Genomic DNA, 19421 nt, shown 5'->3' with positions numbered 1-19421 from the left:
GACTGATCAGGAACTAGGGAACTGCTGGTTCCTTTCATCAGGAGTCACTAGAATTATCGACAACTAAAACAAATTCAAAAAACCTCTGAAAGATAAATGCAAAAAAAAAAAAATGAATAAATAAATCTTCCCTTGGAATTTGAAAACAATTTAACATTCTGGTGAAACAAACTAAACCTTGCTGCCAAGCGAAGATAAAGCCTTTCTCAGTAATACATTGGACCATGCTACTTATATAAATGAACAAAAGCGGTGCCAAGACCTCAGTGTTGAAACCATTGCTGGTAAATTGAGTGATATCCAGGACTTGGCAGGTGCAGGCTCTCCTTTGGACCCACAGGGTGTAAACTTACACAGTTCAAAAGTGCAGAAAGGAATAGGAAGGAAGTGAAAGACAGGTCCCAAATTTCATCAACTGGAATGCTGGTTCATACTACTGTACTGGTGAGCCGGGGGTGGGGGAGAACATGTTGGACAATGAATGATTAATCTGACCTAAATTTTTAAAATAAAATTTTGAATCCAAAAAAATTAAAAGAAAACAACAACATTGTTTAATTTAAAATGAGATTATTTGCAACTAGGATTAAGAACCCATCAAATGGAGTGTACATACAATCTGAAACAAGTCTTGTGGCTGATAACTGCAGCCAAGGTTGACCGTAAATCGAATCTTACATATAAGTTTTATTTAGCAGGTTCTACAATGACTGTCGCAGATATGCAGGTTTTAATGTCAGTTTGCGGGTCTTACCCGTGAAATGCGTGTCACTTGGGTGGTCTGTGAAATTGATCAGAGATATACTGTAACCTGGCACAGGTAATTGCATTTCTGCTCATCTAAACTGTAATGCTGTCTAAAACATTGTAATCAGTGCTGTTTTTGTCACAAAAAATCCATAAATGGAAGTGGAGGAGTAAAAACAAAATAGAGCATATCTGATAAAAAAAAACAATTGTCTCTAAAGTAGCATTACGGTTTTTAACATAGGCTTGTGAGGCTCTAAAGCAATGGTTCTAGATTCAATTAAACCCTGGGTTCAATTAAACAACACAAAAAAGCCTGGCTTGAAAGATCCACAAAGACCTCTGCTGTAGAATATATATTATATATTTAGTGTTTACAAATACATTTGTAGCTTAATCTGAAATGTTTATTTTAGGATTTACATTGGGATAAAATGTTATGGAAATACATATGGTCGAAATGTTGTCTAACTTTAGTTTTACAAATGGTTCATGAGGCAATTGAAACTTCAAAGTAACTTTTGCAAAAGCCCCAAGGTTTTCAAGTGCAAATCTAATCTAAGTCATTACTCATTGCAGCCAGCATCTCTGCCTCCTTGGACACTGGAAACTTATTCTTCTACATGTTGTGATTTTCACAGCCAATATCTTCATTATTAATGAAGCACAGCTGAGCATTGGTTTTTAATAATAATAAAAAATGTTCTGCCCATTTCTGAATGATATTCTTGAAATTAATAAGGGATTCTACTACTTATCTTGGTGCCTGCAGCTTTATCAGGCCTTACCAATATATCATTTTTCTATGAGAAATAATTGCAGCTAACTGGAGGGGCAATGAAGATGTTACACAGGTCAGTTTCAATTACTGTTGTGCATGTTGATGTCATCCTCAGAGGGGTTTAAAGCATTTATTTTTGTAACACGGCAGTGCCGTCTCTGTGTGTGTTACAGATTCTGACCCCTGCAGGTGGGACAAAGGTAAAAAGCTGCTTGTGTAAAAACAGGCTTTTTTGTACAGTGTTTAGTGTGAAGGGATGCCAGTATGCCAATCGCTTGTACATGTTTTTTTTTTTTTTTAAAGTGACATTGTAACTTCATGATAAATTATTTATATGTGTGTTTGCTACATTTCTGACTGAAGAATTTTCTTAAGCCGATGTAGGTAACATAATAATTACCTTGTACATCTGTATTTCAAACCTGCCTCAGTAAACCCTGCTGAAGATGATGTCTCCCCTGATTTCAACTTCCTAACACCAAAAGGGAACACTGTGTGGCAAAATAGAGACAGAGTGATATCTTGTAACAATTGTAAGTCGCCCTGGATAAGGGCATCTGCTAAGAAATAAATAATAATAATAATAATAATAATAATAATAATAATAATAATAATAATAATAATAAATAATAATAATAATAATAATAATAATAATAATAATAATAATAATATATGGTGATAGCTCTCTAATCAAGTCACTGAAAAGGTAAAAAAAAAAAAAAAGACCACTGTACCTCTCTCCCCTCTAGGTCATTGAAGACAATACACACAGGTTTTCAACAGAACACACATATATATTTGTATTACTTTTTTTGTGATATACTTTTGTTGCTTACAAATAACATTTATTCGTTTAATGCTTCAAATATTACATAACAATTAGTTTATCAATTTAGAGCAGAAATAAATATATTGCACTTTAAAAAAAATCTCATAATTCTAAATATATTTTACAGAATACATGATACTCATCTATGGCAAGCCAAATTATCATTTAGAGATATCTTAAAATGCAATTTAAGAAATCTTAAAATATTTAAAGATATCTGTAAAACATTAAGAAATTGAATTACAGAGATCTTTAAAACATTTGTATTGTGCTGTTTTTAAGATATCTAAAATTGATTTAAAGATAGCTGTAAATCATTTAGAGATATCTAAAAATGAAATAAAGATATATCAAATTGATTTATAGATATCTTTAAATAATATGTAGGTATCTGTAAACATGTGGATTTTGCAAGCATGGAATGGCAAATTATTATTTAGAGATATCTTAAAATGCACTTAAAATGCACAGGGGGTGCAGCAGTAGCTTTGCGTGGCTTCCATCATATACAGGGGTTACAGTTTTGTTCAATGGCTTTCAGCACCTCTACTTTAAAAATTGTTCCAGTGCCACTGTCTCTAAATTGTTTTAAGATATCTCAAAAATAACTTCCTGTCTATTTAGAGATATCTCTAAATCATTTTAAGATATCTCTAAATAACTTCCTGCTCATTTAAATATATCTCTAAATGGACAGGAAGTCTGTTCAAAACATAGAGCATTTCCACAAGAAATAATTTGGAGATAACTGTAAATGACTTCCTGTTCATTTAAAGATATCTCTAAATAACAGTTTTGCATACCATGCTAGCAAAATCTCCATGGTTTACAGATATCTACATATTATTTAAAGATATCTATAAATCAATTTGAGATATCGTTATTTCATTTTTTAGATATTTCTAATTGATTTACATATATCTTCAAATTAATTAGAGATATATTATTGATCTATTTTAAGATATCTGGAAAACTCTATATCTATTTTTGATATCTTAAACTGATAGGGAAATATATGTAATTTGTAGAAATATCTAGAAATATCTTCAAATATTTTAGATATCTGGAAATGATTTAGAGATATCTTAAAATATTTAGATATCTCTGAATGATAATTTGGCTTGCCATACTCTACTGTATATCTAAACACGGTGAATGTGCTCACACACAAATTTGGTGAAACAGTGATTTTGCAGAACAACCATGGTACTGTACATTCCATTTGAGAGGTATAACATTAATCTGTGTGTCTAACTTTTTTCTGGTGTCCCACATCAGCGTGTGTCTATCTTTCATGTGTTTTAAAAGTAGGAAAAAAGATTTCTTTGAAATGAAATAATTGTAATGCAGCACAATAAAAGTCAGAAACTACAGAGAAGAAATTTGTGCAGAACATCCCTTATGAAAAGCATGGTGGTATAAATTGTCAATATACTTTTAGTATCCTGTTTCTTGAGGGGAGGTAGGGGGGGTGAATAATGAAATAATGTACATTTTCATCTTCATAATATACCCAGAAAGTGCATTTGTACTGTACAACAATCAATTGTCTTACTCTTATGACCAGATATATATTACAAAAGTGGTCACCAGAGTCTGATACAGTAAAGAGTCCTTACTGCCCTGATTGTTAGTTCAAGAGATCTGCACTTCTGAGCATCACTAATGAAACGTATTAGCCTGGCACTCAGACATTTAGACTGAAGTATCCTTTTCAATATCTGGCAAAAAGTGTTTCTTTTAGACTAGGAATCATCGGTAGAATGCCAAAATTACAAAATGTGTTGGTGGGGATCACAAATACTTGTGATCATACTATATTTGTAGAGGATTCATATCCTGCTTCATGCCTAGGATAAGATTATGAAAATGGCCCATGCACAAACAAACCTCACTGCACTGTCTGCCTATTTTTTTGTTATATAAGACCTCTGATGCAAGGCCACTGTTGCCTAGCTCCCAAATATGTACATCTAACCTTACATAAAATGTCTTGATTTGCATGGTAAAACATATGCCTTCAATATCACAACAGTAGTTTGTGTATTTGGGTCTGTTAATCCCAATATATAAAATGGACATGCACTGACTTCATTCAATTAACAACAAAGTCTTAGGTGTGTGTCTTTTTTGTTCTCTGGAAATGTCCAGAGCAAAGTGTTGATGTTTTTGACATTTTCAGGTATTGCCAGAGCTCCACCAATACAAGAGTAGCAGGACCAGTCTTGGAACTTGACCATCTGAAATTGTACTTAAAATAGTGACTGACAGTGAAGTGCATACTGCAAACCTGGCCTGAGCCTAACAATGTTACAATGAAATATGAGGCTGGCACAAGTGACTGCTGCCTTTGTGAGAGTTCCACATCATACAAAAAAGAGAGAACAACAACAAAAAAAACTAAATTCAAAATACTTACAGAAGCAGAAATGCAAATGATTTACATGTGAAGGTACATTTGTACTTCGGTCATTAGGCTTGAACATGCTTCTCATTATCCTGGGCTGATACCTGATAATTCTGCATGTGCTCTGTAGTGCATTTTACTTTAAACAAAATTACTTATATACAAATCTCCTGCAGCAAACAAAAAAACATTTTTGATTATATAATGTTATCTAACTTCTTTTTTGTTCCCATCAGGACAAAGCTTTGCAAATGTTTCCAGTGACTTTCCTGTTGTGTTTAAATCCTTCAGTTCAGTTTACAGGTTGGCTCTGTACAATAACACTTATTGTCTGTCTTTGGAGAGCTGTTTACTGACTCTCTGGTAGTGTATGTCCAAGGCTTAGTTCCATTCTTGGTGCAGGTCATCCTCCCACTCCGAATGAAATGCACACTTAATCTATAGCTTTTTCTAACCGTACACACAGAAGAGCCTGACAACAAAAAAGTCCTTCAAATGACCTGATGAGCAGCAAAGAGCTTTCCAGGGTGAAGACACACAACCTTCCCAATGGGCTGTGAGAGGAGCTTCTTCTGTTCTCCTCACGCGAGAATACCATGCTTCTTCTCTGCCACATCATTGGGAAGGGCATTTTACATTGATACAACCCCTTGACTGAAAATGCACTTCTTATTCTTCTTCATGAGGCTTGTCCCAATTCCTCTGGGTCCATTTTTTCCTTTGCTTTATTACCTTTTAATTGATCATTTAAACAGTGTATTTACAACAAGAATCGGCGTCCCCTTGAGGCAGTCATACGAAAGGTGTCATCACTGTGGAGGTGTGGCGCAGTCCCTGGATTGCAGCGTAAGGCCCTTGTTGAAAGTAATGATGGTACCTGGGCATGTGGAAAGAGGGGAAGGTAGGTCCACTTCCCTGCATGGAGCTGGCCAAGGCTGACGGGGTAAGGGGCATGCCCAGACGGCTGTAGGGGGGCAGCGAGCCCTGGATGGGATGAGGGAGGGCATTGCTAATGGACCCTGTGTTGGTGCCAATGGCCGACAGGGACTGGGGGTGCTGGTACCCAGAGAAACCAGTGGCTGTCGTCACCCAGGAGCTCAGGGACAGGTTATCTGATGCAGTGAAAGCCGAACCTGAGAGAGGACATAAGTGCTAAAGTGAAACTATCAGAAAGAAGTCTTTATCCTTTGGACATTTTATTAAAACGTTTCTCAATTTCAATCGAGTCAATGTTATTACATCATATATTATATAATCTCAATCGCGGTTTTTGACTGGGCGTGGAATTATCTTGAATTGCAACTATCAACATATCCATTATAAAATGATATTTACTGTGGCATATAGGTTTACACAGTTGTTTTCTATTGTGAACGTAATGTATACAGTTGCTTTGCTGTGTTTGTAATGTTTCTTACCTCTGCTGTGCATTGTGTGGCTCTCATCTCCTAAACCATCATCCTCCCCCGCGTAAGTCCGGATTGGCGACCGCGCGTAAGAGTGCTTGTGGATCAAACTCTCAACACTTTCCCTACAACAGAAACAAAAAACAAACACAAATATATCTCTTTGAACCACTGACATTGAGCCAGGCTTGTAATAATAGACTAGCAGTATATTTAATGATATGCAGTTGGACCTGTATTACTGGCCACTTTCTAAAACAATCACCCGTCTGAACAGACCACTTTGAGGATTCCTTATGTAAATATTTTCCCCATGTCAAATCACCTGTCTCGAATGGTTGTTTTACCAATGCATCAGCATAGCCCACCAATATAGCTGATTTTATTCAGTACTTGTGTACTGTATAAGTTTGATCCTTGTCCAACATTCTTGTTTTTGCTTTGCAGCTTCTCATATTGTTAAATACTATTAGGGATGTTATTAAAGTATCTTTTTACCATTTGAGAAATATAGCCAAACTTAGACCAATTATTTTCGTATCTGATGCTGAGAGACTAATGCATGCCTTTGTTTCATTTGGAATTGATTATTGTAATGCACTTCTTTTCTGGTGTCCCAAAATGTGTGGTATCCTGCTTGCAGCTTGTTCAGAATACCGCCGCTAGAATTCTGACTAAAACCAGGAAAAGTGAACATATTACCCCTGTTTTGACCTCTTTAAATTGGCTCCCTGTGCAGTATAGAATTGATTTTAAGATTTTGCTGTTAACTTACAAGTCCCTGAATGGATTAGCACCTAGTTATTTGCAGGAGTTACTGACCCCGTATCTTCCAAACTACACTCTGAGATCTCAGGATGTGGGGCTGCTGGTTATTCCTAGGGTCAACAAAAGCAACACGGGAGGTAGGGTTTTTTCTTGTGGAGCTCCTAAATTATGGAATGCTCTGCCTTCGTTTGTCAGGGAAGCTGGGACCATTACAGTTTTAAAGTCTAAAAACGCACATTTATATAATGGCTTTCTTATCTTAGTGGGTTTTAATGTAACTGACTGCAGCAGTTGTATGTGTGACATGTTATACAAATGTATTGTGGTTTGTTCTTTTTTTCTGCTATGTATTGTACAGTGCTTTGCGATACTTTTGTATAAAAAGTACTATATAAATGGAATAAATATATATAATATATATATGCATACATTACAGTCACCTCTGGTCTTTGTAATACACAGACACACACACATACACAGAGTGCGCTTCAGTTCTCTAAATGCATTACCCATGGATTAGGCTTTGAAACAGTGCTCTTACAAATCCCGGGGAACAATGTTTTATATTATAAAAGCTATATATTCACATCACTCTGGTTATTAGGTTAGGAAAGTGCAATTTCTGTCAGCATACAATATAAATATGGGTGTTTTTATCTTAGATCTTCTCAGAAACAGCCTCAGTGGGCAGCTGATATGGGCTGTTTTCAATCAGTTACAGCAATCAATTGAATTACATCTTATTTTAGTGCAGTAACTGACTCCAGACTAATACCATTTCTTCAGGTCTCTAAAGATCGATTGATCAGATTTAATTCCTACCCCAGCGTTTTTTTTTGTTGTTGTTGTTGTTTTTTTTTTTGGGGGGGGGGGGGGTTGAAAGGGACTTTTAACCATGATCATACTATTAATTCACAAACTCCCACCCATTAATATGTGTCAGTGTGGTTAGGTATTATTGATCCCTTCTGTCATTGAAATGATTATTGTATAAAGACCAGGCTTTAGGCTAGTATTAAGTATGGCCTAAAGGCTTCCATCTAAGCTAAAAGAGGTGCATCAAACAGTGGCGTTGCTAGGATTTTCCTAAAGTGGAGTCATGTTAGAACATGGGTGCATAAATCCGGTCCTATGAGTTTGAAGTGCTCTAGGTGTTTTAGGTATCATTAAATGATTAAGACTGATTAAATAATTAAGACCTGGAAGGAGGTTAGATCATTTCAGTTAAGTAATTTAAGCTAAAGTAGGAGACAAACACTAGAACAATTACAAAATTGAATTTAAATGACAAAAAACAAATGTTAACAGAGAGATGATGGGCCTTGGATAAAACAATTTTTTTTAATGTTTTTTTATGTAGTATTTAAATTCCAACAATTTGCTAGTCGGAAAGAAAGAAGAACAAAGACAATAAATAAAGCGACATGCTTGCTATAATCCCCATAAATCTCATGAAATATTGTGTTTACAATGGGAATAACATTCCACTGTAATCTTAATCCACAATGGTAATGAGATTTGAACACATTACCATGATCATTTCACACCCTTTTATGCTATCCCCATGCTTCAACAATGACTATCTATACATTGTTATTCATCTACCATGGTGGCATGGTGACATGTTTTTGCATGCAATTTTCTTTGTTACTTTGCAACACAGCATTTACTAATATGGTTATCTGCAGTTTAAATAAACATGAAAAATGCAAAACAGCACTGTTTTGTATAATTTTGGGTAAACAAAAGATTACATTTGTTCACCATGTCATGGCTGTGAAAGGCAAGGTCAGTTGACTTGGACATTAGTTTTCTTTCTAAATAACACTGTATATTGTTTCTTAGAGATATTGTCAATGAGGATTGAATCAGCGGTCAGGACAAAAGTGCTAATGATCAACAAAGCTATGTCCAAAGTAGGACCTCCGCATCTGTTACGGTAGCAATGGCCTTTACAGTCACTTTATCTTATCTGGAGGAAGAAAACCCAGTAATTCCCAGTACCTCTCTATGTCAGTGAGTCTGGAGGAGTCCCTGAATCCTTTTGCAAAGGGGTTGCTGTCAATTTTCAGCTTGGTTATCTGCAATGCAGGGCAAAAACAGGTGGTTCAACAACTTAAACAAAAAAAAAAAACACTTAGTAAGACTAAACAACCTGTTTAAAGCAGAAAGCTCTTTTGGCTGTACCCAAGTGATGAATTCTGTTATAAAAAGATATATATGTTACAGTAAAAGTCTGAATCTGGTAAATCTTACGTTTTTCCGGTAACTGTCAACATTTACCAAGTAAGGTAGTAAATGTCTGGAATTATGAAGAAATACATTGCTATTCAGATATTTACTGGTTAATCTTATGATTTACTGAAGCTTATTGGTAAAGGCACTTAAGAACATAAGAAATTCTAGAATGAGAAAAGGGCATTCGGCCCACCTATGCTCGCTCGCTTTGGTGCCAGCGTGATCCACAGCACCCAGGAGAGGAAAAACCAAAAACCCTATTTACTGGTACATGTCCGAAGTAATGTGTTGTCATGTTTATTTCAGAATGACATTCAGTCATTAGCCAAAGGCGAGTGGTTATTCTTGAGATTTACCAGTAAATGTCTGAAGTAAAGCGTTATGATGTTTATTTCTGACATTTACCACTAAATCTTCAGATTGGCAAATATTCTGACTTTTACAGTATATATATATATATATATATATATATATATATATATATATATATATATATATATATAATTATGGATGGATGGGGTGATCCATTGTTCTAGGTTATTACAGTTAAAAAAATATTCCTACGAGTTTATTCTGTGACAAAATTACTTTTAGTTGCACCTAATTTGTATGGCATATATTTTTTATTTCAACTACAAGCCTTTGCCTTAGGTCTGCAATAGAAACAAGTGTTCACAACCTTAAACAAAACCATTTTATTTAGTAGTCTACCATGAAAAAAATAATGACAGAATGCTGGTTAATGCACATATTTCAAATGTCCTTTGAACTTTAATGTTACATGGCAAGACTTACAAGCTGGTTTTGGTAGGCTGTGACTGCTGTGAACACGGTCTCAGTAAAGATAAAAGTCCTGAATTCTTCAGATTTCAGGTTGAGCAGGGATGCTGTGTGATCTTTTTTTTTTATGATGTGAACCCGGGGCTGGTATTTGTGCATTGAGTTTAAAATAATCTGCAGACAGAGAGAGAAAGAGAGGCGATAAAAAGGATTGTTACAATGCAATACAACACAATAAAATAAGCATGAGTATGGTTCTACGGCACCTAACCTTAATAGTTTTACAGAGAAAACATGTCAAACCTAAACCCATTGATGCCACTGGTCTAGCAGTCATGTCTTGACTTGCCTGATAATTTCAATAAAATGTACAATGCAACCAGGAATCAGCTGTCTCTGATAGCTTTCTTGTGACAGCTGAGATTAATGAGTGGGCCCAGCTTTCTTTAGTAAGAGCCATTCCTACTGATAAGTCATGTCAGTCAGAGGGCATAAAAAATGGTGTTTGTGTCAACAGATGGGGTTATTTCAAATGAAAAGCATAAAGAGACGGTTAAAACATACTACTGAAAATGTGTTCTACAATTAACATATCTTTAACCATTTGTTTTGTTATCTCTGTGGTGTTATATAATACATTTTAACCTCTGTTGTAAAAGATTTCACAAAAAGGTGTTGCTTTATATTAAACTTAATACTTAATAAAATAGGGCTGTGTTCACAAAGCTAGAAACAATGAAGATGCATGCAGGAGCTCTCAAAATAACGTTCCAGAGTTGTTTGTTTAAATATTTTTAACCTCAGTTTTCAGTTCATATTTTTTTTTCAATAGGTAAAAGCATTTTTTTTTTAAATTAAGCCATCGATATAATTAACACAACGAGCTCAGCAAGAAAAACTCGCTTTTTGAATGCTGCAGGGAGCTTTTAACTGGTATTCAACAGGTACAGTACTGTGTATTAGTAATGTTACACTAATCGATCCATTCCCTCCAGCCATTGTTTCAGCTACAGCTGATCCATTGACAGAGAGAGAATGACAAGCCTTCCAGCTTGCCAAACAACGGGGAAGAAAGTCATAAGGAATAATGCAATTGCAAATTAGGCAGTGTGCTTTAGCCTAATAACACATTCTATTTAATGTAATTAAAAGCATTAAAAGAATTAAGCAGCTGCATGTCATGTCAATTAAAGCTATCATTTGAATAATGGATACAGTAAATATTGTAGCAGGCTGCAAAAAGCAGCTTAGCAGTTAATGCTTTTTAACAGTCAGCTTGAACCAAAAGCAATGGGGCAATAGAGATTCTGAGCTTTCACATATATGGCTAATCCTCCAATGTTTCTTTGATCAGTATGATGTTTAATTTATGTCATCAAGGAATCCATTAAATATTTTAACTTATTTCCTTTGAAAAAAAAAAAAAAAAAAAAACACAATTGGTTTACTGTTTTCTTACACTGATATTATTTACATAGCCGTTTATTGTCGGTTATTATTATTATGATGATGATGATGATGATGATGACGACGACGATGATGATTATTAGTGCTGTTGTTCTTGTTCTTGTTATAGGTAGTAGTAGTAATTGCATTAGTATTACAAAAAAAATATTTTTCCGTTGCAAAAAGTAAAACTGACAGTGCTAAAACCTATACTAATTTCCCAAACACTGCTTTAACAAGATTTAAAAAGGGCATTTATTTATCCAGTCCAGAAATGAGTGTAGGCCTACAGAAATGTTCTTAATGTTTCAAATATTACACTTTGTGAAAATGATTTATTTTAACATTTGCAAATTAAAATACTGAAACGTTTTTTCAGGGCCGAGTTAAAGGACGAGGGGGCCCTACGATAACACATATTTTGGGGGCCCTATGCACAATAGCTTGTGAAACGGCGTTGTAATTAACAGCGTGTAAGTAAAGTGTACCTGCAAGAAAAGCTTTCAGTTCTACTTCAGATGCATGTTCACCATTTAGACCTTGCAAAACAAATACAATGTGTAACACATACTGATCTTGTGCATCAGTCGACTCGTCAGACTGTTTTACCAATTCCATAATCTCCTGCTTGTGATGCTCGGTGACTTTAGGTAAGTATTCACGTCTCAGATGGGATGATAAAGGAATCGCTCCACCATTTGCTGCACTCTGAAGAATGTATGTTACTTTTTAGTTGTCCAATTTTTCAAGATGGATATTTGCGGAAACAAATGCCTCTTTCAGGTCAAAAGATAGTGTTTCGTGCTTTACGGTTTTCAGTGGACTTTTGGAACATGGAAGTCACCGTTTTTTGTTTCTTTGCAAGTAAAGCAGTCGCAGTACTGCTCTGGATTTATAAGAAAACACAGTAAAATGACTAAATGTATCACACCCAAATATTTCACAAAAGCAAAAACATTGACAAATCAAAATTTGACTATATATATATATATATATATATATATATATATATATATATATATATATATATATATTATTTTTAAAATCCAAAGGGAAATTTCAGTGCATTAACATTATTATTTGGTCATTTAGCAGATGCCTATATCCAAGACAATTTACAGAGTTTTCAAGTGTTAAAAATACAATGTGCTACATAACAATCTATACATGAGTAAAACATATTCAGACACACTACAGTGAGCAACATGGAAACAATAAACCATTTCTCCTATCCAACTGTAAAATGAATATGGAGCTTTGGTGATTACTGATTTAGTGCTGCACTTTTGGGCGTCTGTGATTTAAAACGCATTGAATGTGTAAACTCGCTAGGAATTATGGAAGTCTGTCCAATCCTTATTTTTATTATCATTGTACATTAGCAGGAAGCTGCTTGCGTGAGAGACAGACCAGGCATGCTGTAATCGAGAAGGAATGCCTAGCCATCATAAAAAAAAGAAAAAATGAACCGAAATCAAGTTTCTGTGCGCCTCTCTTCCTATATTTGTGGTCCTGGCCGTCCACATGGAGTTTTTGTAAAATGTTCCAAACAAACGGTGACCTCGCGGGGGCTCCAATTCTGCTGGGGGCCCTATGCTATAGTGTAATTTGCATATAGGTTAATCCGGCCTGCATTTCTTAACCAATGAATAAGCAAATACAAATACAAACATGCTTTTGTAACTCACATGCCCATGCTGGTCCAGCTCATTGTTCGTCAGTTTGACTTTTTCAAAAGATACCATTTGTTTCAGTAGCTGCTCGCCAGTAAATGGGGAATCAGGGTGCACATATATCCTACAATAATAAACAAAATAAAAATATATATATTATTATTGATGTAGATCATATGCCTAATCAACCAGGACTGTTTCCTTTTAAGATGTAGGTCATCTGATGCACAATCCATATTAATTCTTAAAACTCTTGTTTAACCACAGATGTGTCTTTACCCTCGTTCAGTGTCTTAGACCAATCCAAAATATGTCACCAGAAGAAAAGAAATTCAGCACCTAGCTCCTTCAGTTAACATTTCGGTATACAGCCAATTAGTTAGTGTTGTGCCAAATCTCAAAAGTAAGGCCTACATATAATACATTTCTTAAGCAGTGAATCTGCATGAACTGCACTAGATCTAAACAATGTGCACGATACAAATACTTGCAGGCCATTAGGAAAAAATAAAATCGCTAACATAATGGCAAAAAAAAACAAAAGAAAAAAGTTTAAAAAATGCATTTTTGTACTCTAATTTTATAGCGCTCATAGACAATGTTGTTATAGGCCTATTAATGGATGACTATATTTTGTAATGTTCATTTTAGAGTGCGTATGTGAAGGGCCGGATTAAAGTTATGAGGGGCCTAAGGCTAACACGAGGGAAGGGCCTGAGTATCTATTACATATTGCAAAAAAAATTATGAAGTCAAACATATTTATTTATTTACCTATGTCAAATTAACAAATTTATTCAACTCATGGTAAATTCATCAAACATAAATCACTCACTACACTCATTTCTTAAAACAAACACATTTGTTTTTCTAGCTTTAGCTGTGGCAAAGTCATGAATGATGTCATCGTAATTCAAAGACCTGGCGATTTCCTTCTCAATGCTCAAGAGGGACAAAGCACTGAGATGCTCTTGAGTCATGGTGGATCGGAGGACATTTTTGACCCTTTTTAGATGAGAGAAGGAACGGTCTCCGCTACAGTTAGTGATCATAATATAATATATTAAGATATATATTAAGATACGCACACACACACGCAATAAACTATAAATAAATAGCACTATATACAACGAAGCAAGCAAACGTGATCGCTAAAATAAGGGAAATAAAAACATAAGGCTGACTCACGATTGAAACGGCTTGAAAAAAGGGTCGCTGCCGCAGAGACAGAGTGTTCAACAAGTGAAGGCTGAAGACTAAGTGAGTAATTTGCTAACTGACCATGAGGATTGCTACAATTTGTGTTGCTAATGTCGTCAATTTGTACAAAGAAAAATCCAGATGGCCGCACGACTGTCGCTCAGCTGTTACTTCAACATGGAATGCAGGGCCTAAAGCAGGGCCTACAAAATATGAGGGCCTAAGGCTGTAGCCTTATTAGCCTATGGGGTAATCAGGCCCTGCTTAAGTGGGATACATAAAAAAGAAAAACAAAACAAATACAGTTAAAATAAATGTAAATGATAAATAATCGTGCTGTAACATTGGAGTATAAAAGCATCAGTCATTATGGACCATTGGGTAGGCTACAGCTTGTACTAATAGTGTCGTTGACTTCCGTCTCGGGCCCCACTACCCAAACGAAATGCCCTCTTTGTTACGCCACAATACTGACGGTCAAAACAACTGTGACGATAAATTCAAAAACGGTATCTTCCTTCCACAGCAAAATGTAATGTATTTGCAACCACAGAGCACACACCTCACCTCCAGTCACAGGAATTAGAAATATATAATGATAAGTGCAAGATATTTGCAATTTGTGACCCCTACTGTGCACCCAGGTGAGCAGCACACCTTTATGTGATTTACTGTGTAAACACCATTCTAGTTTCTCTTTTCATTTTAAGAAAACATACTTAAATGTTACCAATTAAGAAAATATACATTGTCAATAGTTTGTTTCAAAATCCTGTACTAATATGAATTATATATGAATTATATGAATTATATTAATATTATATATTTAGTACAGTTTTGTTTTATTTAGGCCTATACAAAATGAATAGGCTATACCAATAGGCATTTGCTGTGTCATAGATACCCATGAAATGGGGCAAATTTTGGACATATAAATGCGAGACACGTTAATTCTTCAGGCCTGAAATATGATGTACATAAAACATTCCTTTCTGAATGATCTCGTTACCACTTTTCTATGCTTCACAAAACATACCGGTATAGGCTATAGGCTACAAGACTGCATTCAACGACCCTTTGACACCAATAATTTTTACTTCATTTAAAAAGTCACACACACACACCTTGCAGGCAGAGGGGGATCCGCTTTCCCTGCCACGAGCCAGGATGACCTGTGGTAGGCGTATCGGTACCTTTTGTTGTCCACGGGAACGATATCCATCAAAACGATGTACTTGGCATCCGGGTCCACTCCAGAGAAAGACACCCGTATGGTGGGGAACATTCTCCTTTGTATAGATAAAACATGGACGGTAGATCAAAGAGTCATAATGTGACCAGTTACGTGATTTGTGTTTCAAGTTTGGAAAACCATTAAACAAGTAAATTGATTAAATAAATAAATAAATAAATAAATAAATAAATAAATAAATAAATAAATAAAAAGTATTGAAATAGTTAAAACCACTATAGTTAAAACCACTTTTTTGGACGCCTAAACTAAATCATGAAAATTATGTCTCAAATCCCTGGCATTCGCGTTGCATTATTATTATTATTATTATTTTTTTTGGATATACCGATAGGTATGTCGTGCTAATTTGGTTTTGATGTTTTACAACTGTATGACATTTTCAAAATATTTGTTACTAACTACAAATAGCTTGGGAGCAGCTTAAATGTGCATAGGCTCAATCAGAATATTAATTTACAGGATATTATTCAATTGCAGGAGAGAAACTGTGAAAGCAGGTGCACAGGTCAAAATTATATCATTTGAATGGACAACGCGTAAAAGAAACCAGAACATGGCACGGTACTTTGGTGAACCGATTGCACAAGCGAGTGCTTTTAATACAACACAAATAGCCTACACGTATCTTTAAAAAAATACGCTGTTGTTACACCTGGTGCTACGGTGTTATTATTGACATATTTCATAAAGAGCGTTGCTTGTAAATAAAGCCGTGATCAAACCCGACATGTTATTTGCTTTATGTTCCTGTCTTATTTTGGGATTATGTAGAGATAAGGTAAACGATATGATAAATGTAATGCAGAACAAATAGTATATTGTACCATGGCTAAACAGGGGGTGTATTTGAAACCGATGTATAGGCTACCTGTAACACTTTGGTACATGCTATTCAAGTAACTATAATTTGTCTGTCATCCGTATGATACTGTAAGGGTTTCAGTAACATTCAGTTTTAAACTGGGCTAATTAATTAGTTAAACCGAATAGATCAGATGCATTTAATCTAATGGAGCATTGTCTTTCCGATTTCAGACACGTTTGGAAATTTATGAACAACAACAACAATAATAATAATAATAATAATAATAATAATAATAATAATAATAATAATAATAATAATAATAATAATATACCGTCATTTTATTTTATTGTTGTTTGATTTCGAGGATCTCACAGCATCCGTATTATTCTTAAAATCTTCCCGCCTTTGAATTTGTTGTACAGGATAATAGTTTAAAGGATACTTGAAATACAGTATTTCTATATCTTTTCTTTTTAAAATAAATAAACCAGCAAGCCCGTGTTTATTGTTAAAGGCCAAAGGGAATTTAAAAAAAAAGAAAAAACGTAAACTCTGTCTGACTGTATCTTTATTTTGAGTAGTTTTACCAGCGACCGTTGTTTATTATAAGCTGCATACAACTCTAACAACAAACGATATATTTGCGATGGCGTTCACATTACAATTGCCAGCAATGGTATGCTTTATTTAGACTGGTTTCTTTCTACAGGGTTAACATTCTTTTATTTATTTATTTATTTATTTATTTATTTATTCATTCATTTATTTTAGCAGATATGTCATTCATTGTGATGTTCTGTTCACCTTCCGGATTTGGTGATGATCATCTCAGTGCCAAGCTCGTGAAATTTGTCCCAGAGCTCCTTGGTTTCGAGGCTGCACAAGATCTTGGCCATCTCCTCGCTGGGCACGCTCGGGGTGGTGGGGATGAGGGGCTCCGTGCACGCTGCAGGCGGGTTTCCGCTAAAGTCACGGTGCGGGTCCAAAGTAGACAGGTCGCTCAGCGGTTGACCGCAAGAGGACTTCTCTACAAATTGTTCTGAATAAGAATACAAATAAAAAAAGAAGAATTACAAGCGATATTAGACGTAAGTAGGCTAATACACAGGCAGGGTAAGCCTATGTGAAAATCATATTGTTTTCATACTGTAAAATGTATTGTATTTTAAGTACAGACCTACAGTGCAACTTTGTAATTTTGTGGAGCATTTTTAACTGGCATCTACCTGTTACATTAATTTTCTCTTTAACTATATCGTTGATAACTTACACTAATTTTGTTAGCGCAAAAGTTAAGTCTAAATGTAATGTATGCAATTACATCAATACAGTTTGTGTTCTGATTTTTTTAAAATAAATATTAATTTGGTACTTAATGGGTTAAAGTTTCGACTGCATTATAAAATAATTAAAAGCTGTTCAATTGTATAACTAATTATAGGTGGCACCCGAGCTTTTAATAATAATAATAATAATAATAATAATAATAATAATAATAATAATAATAATAATATATCCACATTAAACCCGAATAATAATAATAATAATAATAATAATAATAATAATAATAATAATAATAATAATAATAATAATAATGATGATGATGATTCGTTTTATTTATTTCGTCTTAGTTGCTTACATTTTACAACTTAAACGAAATCAAAATATCAAATACTGTGTACCGTTCGTTACAATTACTATGACAGGCGTACAAAACCTATTATTTCAAATCCATATACCGTCTTGTCAAGTAAAATACACATCTTCATCATAGAGAAATTGGAATCTTGCTTCCAGCTCTTCTTCTTCTTCTTCTTCTTCTTCTTCTTCTTCTTCTTCTTATTATTAATAATAATAATAATAATAATAATAATAATAATAATAATAATAATAATAATAATAAACACTGAAGCATCACATTAAACAATTTCTCCAGACACTATTGTAGAATGTTATATTTAAAAAAAAAAAAAAAAAAAACTACAGAAACAGTTCAAGCTCATAACCTTAAAGATATTTTATCTAGATGTACAACTTGGGCTACTGTAGACATTGTTGCAGAAAAGCAGCTTTGACATGCACTTAAACAATAACGTTACATACGGCGACAAAGAACACTGTTATTTATTAAAACTGCGTTTTTTTAATAAAGAATAAACGCAATTGTATTGTGTCATTCCTGTTTTCTGTTCGAAAACATAAAGTCGTTTTTGTGTTGCAGAACAACGATATGATTGCCTGTACAAGTTAACTCTTGTGTTGTTCTGTAAATAAAAGTCGTTATTTTAGAATGCTGAGCCGGTTCTACTTACCCAGCGGTTTAATGGTGTTCTCCTCGGTTTCCTTACCCTTCGTTGTCCCACTTGACATGAGTGCGGCAATAGAAAACGCATTAGCCCTGGAGGAAAGCTGTGGCTTCGGGGAGGAAGTGTACTCCATGGTTTTTATGAGGAACAGATGAACAAATATCAGAAAAAACAAAAACAAAAAAAATGTATGTTTTCTGTATGCCTGTATTATTCGCGAATAAAAATGATCTGCAGTTCGTTTGTTGATGCAGTTACTTCAACAAACTCGAACTACCAAAGAAAAAGTTTGAAATGTTACTTTTTAGCAAATACTCAAGTGATGCGATGATTGCAACTGGAGTAACATTTCTGGTTGTGGTGGTGGTAGTAGCTTTTGACTCGCTGTGAAGCTGGTCTAAACCCTCAACGCAGATTGGATAGCCAGACACAGATGCGCTCTCGTTAATGTCAGTACCCCAGCGATCCCTATCAGCCACCAGCCAATCCGCGTTATCAATTCTACGTCACTGCCTTCCACAGAGCCTGACAGACGTAGGCGCAGCCCTCAGTCTATATTCCAGGAAGCAAGAACAATCTAAAGGAGGTATCTAACCCTAATCCAACACTCCGCGTCATTGAGAAGATTAATAGGAGAAAACATGGATTTCTCAAATCAATTGTATATTGATTAACAAAGAAAGACTAATGTTATCGGTTACGCTAAGCGTAATTTTCTTTAGAAAAACGTGTAATTACCGTTTTCCTAAAATGGTAGGAATTTAACTTGCATGGGTGTGC

General features: G+C 34.9%; 1 protein-coding gene across 1 annotated transcript; it reads right to left on the bottom strand.

The window, feature by feature from the left end:
* Positions 1 to 2351: 2351 nt before the first annotated feature.
* Positions 2352 to 19063, bottom strand: LOC117394939 (T-box transcription factor TBX20-like). The gene is made up of 8 exons (XM_033993703.3): positions 18648 to 19063; positions 17140 to 17374; positions 15400 to 15564; positions 13091 to 13199; positions 9972 to 10130; positions 8943 to 9019; positions 6183 to 6295; positions 2352 to 5897 (listed from the first exon to the last, which is right to left on the bottom strand). The coding sequence occupies exons 1-8, from the start codon at positions 18772 to 18774 to the stop codon at positions 5557 to 5559; spliced, it is 1326 nt and encodes a 441-aa protein (XP_033849594.1). The 5' UTR covers positions 18775 to 19063; the 3' UTR covers positions 2352 to 5556.
* Positions 19064 to 19421: the final 358 nt, after the last annotated feature.

Source organism: Acipenser ruthenus, chromosome 3 (assembly GCF_902713425.1).
Source record: "Acipenser ruthenus chromosome 3, fAciRut3.2 maternal haplotype, whole genome shotgun sequence".
Taxonomy (NCBI): domain Eukaryota; kingdom Metazoa; phylum Chordata; class Actinopteri; order Acipenseriformes; family Acipenseridae; genus Acipenser; species Acipenser ruthenus.
The sequence above is the reverse complement of the archived record's forward strand: the minus strand, read 5'-3'. Positions and strand labels throughout refer to the sequence as shown.

Excerpts from the sequence above, each read along its gene's own strand:
- LOC117394939 (XM_033993703.3), bottom strand. The coding sequence starts at position 18,774 with ATGGAGTACACTTCCTCCCCGAAGCCACAGCTTTCCTCCAGGGCTAAT. Across the intron at positions 17,375-18,647 it reads GAACACCATTAAACCGCTGG|AACAATTTGTAGAGAAGTCC; the intron begins GTAAGTAGAACC and ends ATTCTTATTCAG. Across the intron at positions 10,131-13,090 it reads AGCTGGACCAGCATGGGCAT|ATTATTTTAAACTCAATGCA; the intron begins GTGAGTTACAAA and ends CTCTGTCTGCAG.